Genomic DNA, 8,306 nt, shown 5'->3' with positions numbered 1-8,306 from the left:
AAAAAAAAAAAAAAAAAAAAGAATGAAGACTTTCCCCCTGCAAGCCTCAAAAGCAAGTCCTCTTGATAAGTTCACTGTGCTAGACACTGTCTATTGGCTCACTACTCAGTCTCACCCTAAATACTCCCCAGACATCCTGGAGGCAGATTATGGATGCGACTGAGATTCTGCTAATGAAATTCTCTCACGAGAGATCTGGAAGGCAGAGGCCATCTTTGTGCAGCCTGACAATTAATCCATGTGGTTTGAGTGTGGGGGCAGCCTCCACGGTCCACTGTCCAGTCAAAACCCCAGGAGTCTGAGGCAGTTTGACAGCAGCAGAGGTGGCAGCAGAATCAGTTTGCTGAACTTCGGCTGCAGCTAAGGAGGGATGAGCTTGAATCACACACCAACTTCCACTACAGCTCTTTCACCGCTTCTGCCTTATCCTACTCTGAACCATAAATGACACGGCCAGTAACCGGGAGGTCCAGAACTCTAAAACCAGAGATCAGACAGAAAGGCTTTTCACAACATCCCTTTATTTTACGTTCAAGATAATATCAAGAAATAATTAGATGCTACTCTGGTTTCTGAATCCTTAACTGGAATTGTTTCAAAGGTACAAGCACCGAGATTTGTACTCTCCTAGTGCCGTCAGGCCTGTCCATGACCAAGCAGCACCTGATGCTTCTCCTCCTCAAACTACCTGCCTCTCTTTTTTATACCTGGAAGACTAAGGACAGTAACATCCTCCTACAACTCTGCCTATCTCATTTGGGGCACGGTCAGGCCGGGCAGGCCTCTTCTATTTTCTAAGAGATACTGCATGGCAGCAAGTGTGCAGACACCTCACAGCGTCACACAGACTCATGGCTGAGGAATACCCGTCTCTGCTGCTGTGCTCTGTACCCCTGTAATGACCCCCACAGGAATGACATGGCCTTATCCATTCTGACCCAGGAATGGTTTTACGAATCAGCATGAGAGTATGGAAACATGGCAAAAACAAGAACGCTCCCACCCATTTCCGCAGAACTGACAACGCTGGTTTCACTGTAGATACCTTAGCACCTTAACAGTCTCTGTCCAGTCCTTCTGAAGACTTTCCCACGTATCAACTTCCAGCCACTTTGAATTCCTGGTGGCAAGTTCTGCCATGATAACCCGGTGATGAGCAGGGATGAGCTCTTTCTTATTATAGGCATCACCAACAGGAGAAATTATGCCTTTGATCACTCTATATTTTCCTGGATAAAGAGTTAGATTTGATACCAGATTAAATGTACAGGAAATACTATGATCAATATTGTTTTATAATCACAGATTCTTTTCTTTAAAGAGGAATTTTAGGTTTATCAATCAATTGACCTGTTGATTTAAATTGTAGTAAAATGTACATGACATAGAACTTACTATTTTAACCATTTAAGCATCTGGTTACTGTTCCTACCTGTTCCATTCATGTAGTCCTTGGCCAGCTCAAACAACCTGAGGTGCATATTGGTGATAGGATTAAAGGAACCACAAGCAAGGAGAACCACTTCTGTCTTCTCTGAGTTTTCCATGGTAAGAATTTGAAGCTGTTGATCTAAATGGAAAACTGTGCCACCTCCCTTGATGTCTACAAAGGAAAAAAAATAAGACCAGTTATAGATCTTTTGAGGTCCTTCCTTGCACGTTCTCCTTCCAAACAAACTGATGGATGAAAATATATGGCTTCGATAATTATGCTGGGAACTGCAAAAGGGCTCCCTTTTTTCCACCGTTCCTTTCAGTGTGAATTTGCAGCTCCTACCGTAAGGGGATGGAAATTACATACACACTTCCTCACTTTTTGTGACCTGCTTCAGCCAAAAAAACGGGACAGAAGTGCCAGAGTGCCAATTCTGAGTCTAGGCCCTAGAGCAGTGATTTTCAATCTTTTTGGTCTCACAGCATACTATAGTTAAACCTCCACGGCACATTTAAATTATGTTGATCAAAGAAAAGAGTAAAAAGAAGAAAGCACTGTGCTTTGAACTTTTTTTTTTTTTTTCTGAGAAAGAGTCTCACTTTGTCACCCTCAGTAGAGTGCTATGGCATCATAGCTCACAGCAATCTCAAACTCTTGGGCTTTAGTGAGTCTCTTGCCTCAGCCTCCCAAGTAGCTGGGACTACAGACACTCGCCGCAACGCCCAGCTATTTTTGTGTTGTAGTTGTCATTGTTGTTTCAGCTGGCCCAGGCTGGGTTTGAACCCACCAGCCTCAGTGTATGTGGCTGGTGCCCTAGCCACTGAGCTACAGGTACCACCTGTGCTTTGAACTTCTTTCAAAAATATTTTAATCTATGATCTTTAAAACTTCATGGCACACCTAAGATTCTCTCACGCCACACCAGTGTGCCACAGCAAACTGGCTGCACATCACTGCTGGAGAAGCTTACTCTTCCTCTGTCTCTGGGCTGCTACTTCTGCCATGAGGCTAACTTGCTGGAGAATGACAGAAAGTGGCTTGGTGCCTGTAGCTTAAGTGGCTAAGGCACCAGCCACATACACCTAAGGTGGCGGGTTTGAATCCAGCCAAACAATGATGGCTGCAACCAAAAAAAATAGCCGGTAGCTGTGCCGGGCACCTGTGTTCCCAGCTACTTGGGAGGCTGAGGCAGAAGACTCGCTTGAACCCAGGAGTTGGAGGTTGTTTTTGAGCTGTGATGCTACAGCACTCTACCCAGGGGGACAGCTTGAGGCTCTGTCTCAAAAAAAAAAAAAAAAAAAATGACAAAGTGCAGAAGAGAGCTGATGCTGGGGCAGGTCAACATCCCACCATTCCAAATATGACCGCAGCCATCCAGACCAGCCAAACCACAGCCTACCTGCTCAGACAGACTTGTCTTTGATGCCAATCAGCCACGTCTGGCCAAGATCAGCAGACCAACAAACAGTCCCTAGTCTCATGAGCAAAAATTAATGCTCACTGTTACGTGCCACTCATGCCTCCTGTTTTGTGACTGCGCTATCATGGCCACAGTTAACTGATACAATGACGTTATTATCTACCAAAACATGGCTCAGTAAAACTGGTCCTTCAAATAGTACTTTTGCCTTTTAGCCAACATGATTATAATAACAGTAACAGTTTATAATGTACAAACCTCTTTTGCTTATCAGTTATTCCATTTGATCCTTCCATAACCCTAATGAAGTAGTTCAAGACATCTGATTCTTAAATTTTATTAAAAATTTTTATGCTGGGAGCAGTGGCTCACGTCTGTAATCCTAGCACTCTAGGAGGTCAAGGCAGGAGGATCATTTGAGCTCAGGAATTTGAGACCACCCTGAGCAAGCATGAGACCCTATCTCTACAAAAAAAGTAGGAAAAAAAAATTAGCCAGGAATGGTGGTACACACCTGTACTCCCAGGTACTTGGGAGACTAAGGCAGGAGGATCGCTTAAATTCAGGAGTTAGAGGTTTCAGTGAGCTACAATGACACCACTGCCCTCTCTCAGGCTGATAGAGTAAGACTGTCTCAAAACACCTTACTGAACTAATTCACGTATGTAGGTTTTAAAACCCTAGGGCAAAAAACAAAGGCCTTTAATAAAAACCAGTGGCCATCAACCATATCCCACTCACCATCCCCTCCATCTAGTTCCCTAAAGGCAACCACTTTTGACTTTTGCAGATTTTTTTTTTTTTTAAATATTGAGACAGAGTCTCACTTTGTCACCCTCGGTAGAGTGCCGTGGCATTATAGCTCATAGCAACCTCAAACTCTTGGGCTTAAGTGATTCTCTTGCCTCAGCCTCCCAAGTATCTGAGGATACAGGTGCCCACCACAAAGCCTGGCTATTTTTATGTTGTAGTTGTCATTGTTGTTTTTAGCAGGCCTGGGCTGGGTTTGAACCTGCCAGCCCTGGTGCATGTGGCTGGCTCCCTAACCACTGAGCTATGGGTGTTAGGCCTTTTTCAGCCTTTTCTGGTAGATTCTACCATAACTCTACATTATGTGCTTATAATGCTATTTCTTCATTTACCCAATTTAAACAATTTATCAGAATTAAATCACTTCGTCTTTCTTTTGCAATCTCTGAGGACTAGCTCACACACCTCCTTAGTACCCTCTCCCAAACTTCCTAATACGTATAGTTTATCTTTAGTGTATGCTGAAAATCATCTCTGGCTCGGTGCCCGTAGCACAGTGGTTACAGCACCAGCCACATACACTGAAGTTGGCGGGTTCGAACCTGGCCTTCACCAGCTAAACAATGACAACGTCAACAACAAAAAAATAGCTGGGCGTTGTGGCAGGTGCCTGTAGTCCCAGCTACTTGGGAGGCTGAGGCAAGAGAATCACTTGAGCCCAAGAGTTTGAGGTTGCTGTGAGCTGACGCTATAACACTCTACTGAGGGTGATAAAGTGAGAATCTGTCTCAAAAAAAAAAAGAAAGAAAATCATCTTCTCTCAAATTTTGAAGCTACTGCTTCTTCTAGATTCTAGTGTTAACAGTGAGAAATCCAAAGTTACTTCCAATTCTGGAGCCTCTGAATGTCACTTTTTTTCCTGTCTTGAAGCTCCTAAGGCTGCGGTTCTCAACCCCTTTGTAACACTGAAAATACATCGTGGCATTAGGAAGGTTGAAAACCCGTCCTAAGGCCTTCTCTTTGTTCCCACAGTGCTGAGACTATGCATATGTCCTCTAGTGCTCTGTTTCCATCTACAGCCACTAAGCAAGCCCTTTATTTTATTTTTTTTCATCTATAAAAACATCAATTTCATATGACTCAACCTGCTACTATTAGTCATTGAGTCTGTTTTTTTCCTGGAGGCTTTTCCTGCTGGAATTCTCCTCTCTCCTCTCTAATCTAGACTAAAAATCTGAAATCTGTGAGGCCCTCATTCTGAGATCTTCTCCCTCTCTCCCCTGAGTAGGATCCCCTAGCTCATTCCTGCTGTGCTTCCTAATTTTTTCAGAGCATATCCTCAAGCAGCTTCATAATAAATGATGATCTATAGCTACTCAGCTTTTCAGTTAATCTTTTACCATTGGACATTTGGGTTTTTCTACTTTTTCACTATTACAAACATCTCTAAAAAGAAATAATGGATTAAAAATGAGTTGCAAATTAAGGTTATATAACACATCACTGGGTACTTCTAAGATTTGCCAAAACTCAGGACACCTGTGTCAAGGACTCAGTGCTCAGACCAACTGCTGGGCTAACCAACATGCTTTTGCTCAGCCCTTAGGCTCTCAGAGAACAAAGCCAGTAAGTGGCAGAGTAGGGATGGAATTTAGGTTTCGTAACTCAGGCTCTGCCACAGGGAAAAAAATGGAGATGAACTTGATCTGTGGAAAGAGGTGAGGAATATAAGGTTAAATCCCTGAAATAATGGGAACCTTTGAAGGTTTCTGAGCAATGGAATGACCATGGGGTTCTAAAAAAGGTTCTAGAAAAGTAATGTGGCAAAGGTGTTAAAACATTTTATTTGGTTTTGTCAGCTTGACTTAATCACTTGACCCTGTGTCTTTAGTTTTCTTATCTGTAAAATGGGGATAATGGCAGGATCAATCTCAGTCTTTGGTTGTTTTTTTTTTTTTTTTTTTTTTGAGACAGTCTCACTATGTTGCCCTCCATAGAGTGCCATTGCATCACAGCTCACAGCAACCTCAAACTCTTGGGCTTAAGCCATTCTCTTGCCTCAGCCCCCCAAGTAGCTGGGACTATAGCTGCCAGCCATAATGCCTGGCTATTTTTTGGTTGCAGTTGTCATTGTTGTTTAGCTGGCCCAGGCTGGGTTTGAACCCGCCAGCCTTGGTGCATGTGGCTGGTGCCATAGCCCCTGTGCTACGGGCGCCAAGCCTCTTTGGTGCTTTTTTTTGTGTGTGTGTGGTTTTCATTTGTTTTGGGGGCAGGGTCTCATTTTGTCTTCCAGCCTAGGGTGCACTGGCATTATCATAGTTCACTATAACCTCAAACTCCTGGGCTCAACTGATCCTCCTGCCTCAGCCTCCTGTGTAGCTGGGACCACAGGTGTGCATCACCATGCCTGGCTAATTCAGCATTCTATTTTTTGTAGAGAGGAAATCTTGCTATGTTGCTCATGCTGGTCTCAAACTCCTTGCCTCAAGCGATCCTTCTGCCCTGGCCTTCCAGAGTTCTGGGATTACAGGTGTGAGCCACTACACCCAGCAGCTTTGGTGTTACAGGGTGGTATGACCACAACATTATCACAGTACTCTGGGCCCTATGGCGAAATCAGGGCATCTGCCACCCACTGAACACGCACTGGTGGAGGGGCTGGGTGCAGCTGGTGCTCAGTGTCAGTCCCAGCTGCACCATCTCAGGTTTCAGGTGATACTCCCCAGACAGTGAGAAGGAAGAAGGGGCAGGTTGAGATCAAGTGGTGTGGGTCCTCCAGGGAGCTGCTATGGTCCTGGAACAGAGTTCAGAGAAGGATGGAATAAAGAGCTTGAACTCTGTCCTTGGGGATGAGGTCAAGTTTCCAGGTGTCCCGAAGGCACAGAAGGGGCTGAGGCAAGCTGATCTCTCAGCATAAAGGAAGCTCTTTCTTCTCTGTCACATTTATAACCTGTCTCATATATCCAGTGGTTCCACTAATTCACTGTGAACACAACCAGCCTGAACTCAGACTGGACTCTACACCCTCAAAGCCTCAGAAGAGTTAAGTTATGGTGATGTAGGATCTGTCCCTCTGCAGGGAGTGAGGGAGGAGCACAGTAGGTGATGAAGGGGTGTGGGAGTTTGGAAACTCTAACGGGACTGTCCTGGATCCTCCTTGCCTCCCTCTAGGTGCTCTGGGACCAACGTCACCATGATTCACTTCTGTTTGGCCCACACAGCCTATTGCTTGCACTGCTGGCTGCCAAGAACCCACCGGCTCAGGCTGTAAGTGTCCCCCCCCAGATGAGATAATAAGGAATTGGTTCATTTCTTCCTGAGGCAGATTTGAGGTTTCACCAAAAATTTTTTTTAATTTTAACATCAATGATCTTCTAAAGTTTTAAAAACACTGAGGTATAAATATTAATGTAACATTTTATAAACATTAAGCCAATTTTTAGAACGTTAACGTTTCAAAAAGTATAGGAATTTTGTTTGGCTTTGTCACACTTTAGGATGTTCAGTGCAGTTAAACCTGTGTTGGCTGACTGCTAAGTAATGGGACTTTACCACCTTTCAGAATTTACACTGCTAAAAGGATGCTATTCCTTTTAAAATAGTCACTTTAAGTACGTAGCTATATTCTATTCCAACAGCGCTGCCATTGCTTTAAGTACTCTTGGGGGAATGTTTTGAAATTACTTATTCTTTTGAGTATCTTCACTGGGAGAATCCTTTGTCTTTGGAGGGTGCATGTGATTTCTACAAATACCCTGAAGTCATTCACTGACAAACTCAACTCATAAATAATCAAGGTGAATAATACTATAGGGAAGAAATAAGAGCTATTAGTTAATGAGGAAGATTTTCTTATATGCCATAGAAACTATGCACATGTAATTTAATTTAAAGAGTGGTTTAAGCAGTAACAGCAATCTTCATTTGGTTATGCAAGTTGTAGTAGTTAGGTTTGTCAGTTACACCAGTGTGATTCTTCTGGCTGGAGACAGAGCTAGCAGAGCACCGGGGTATGGCGACAGGCCTTAGACCCAGGTTCAATTCTAGGTGTTTGTTCTTGGACATGACACTTAAAACTTACTGAGTCTCAAGCAGCTTGTGCCTGTAATTCCAGCACTTGGGGAGTCCAAGGCAGGAGGATCATTTTAAGACAGGCTTGAGCAACCTAGTGAGATCTTGTTTCTACGAAAAATTTAAAAATCAGCTGGGTGTGGTAGTGTACACCTATAGTCCCAGCTACTCAAGAGACTGAGCCAGGGAGATCACTTGAGACCAGGAGTTTGAGGTTACAGTAAGCTGTGGTCCTACCACTGGAATCAGGCTCAGCAACAAGGGTGAGACCCTGCCTCAAACAAAAAACAAAAACAAACAAAACCTGGGTGGCCCCTGTGGCTCAAAAGGGTAGGGTGCCGGCCCCATATGCTGGAGGTGGCAGGTTCAAACCCAGCCCCAGCCAAAAAAAAAAGAAAAATATTACAAAACCCAAACAAACAAAACCCAAGCCTCTGTTTCCTCATTTATAAAACAGGCAACCATAGTCCCTACCTCACAGGATTTTGTGCATATTAAATGAGGTAAAGCATGCAAGATTTCCAATACATTTGTCTACCAATTACAAATATTAGCAACTCTTAATAATACTTGTGGGTTGTTTTACAGCATTAATTTAAGTTATGGTAAAAGAACCAGTTTTAAAAGACA

General features: G+C 43.6%; 1 protein-coding gene across 2 annotated transcripts in view; it reads right to left on the bottom strand.

Moving 5' to 3' along the window:
• The window catches only part of NMNAT1 (nicotinamide nucleotide adenylyltransferase 1), a 23,908-nt gene that overhangs the window by 3,242 nt on the left and 12,360 nt on the right, over positions 1-8,306 (bottom strand). The window contains exons 3-4 of one of the 2 annotated variants that reach the window (XM_012807378.2): positions 1,433-1,603; positions 1,046-1,229 (exon numbers count right to left, since the gene is read on the bottom strand). In XM_012807378.2, coding sequence (XP_012662832.1) covers positions 1,046-1,229; positions 1,433-1,547 — 299 coding nt within the window. In that variant the 5' untranslated portion in view covers positions 1,548-1,603. Of the gene's footprint in view, positions 1-1,045; positions 1,230-1,432; positions 1,606-8,306 lie in introns of those variants that run through there. The other variant, XM_003793256.3, reaches the window with a different exon arrangement.

The sequence above is a fragment of the Otolemur garnettii genome, unplaced genomic scaffold (assembly GCF_000181295.1).
Source record: "Otolemur garnettii isolate 467f Iridium unplaced genomic scaffold, OtoGar3 scaffold00067, whole genome shotgun sequence".
Taxonomy (NCBI): Eukaryota; Metazoa; Chordata; class Mammalia; order Primates; family Galagidae; genus Otolemur; species Otolemur garnettii.
The sequence above is the reverse complement of the archived record's forward strand: the minus strand, read 5'-3'. Positions and strand labels throughout refer to the sequence as shown.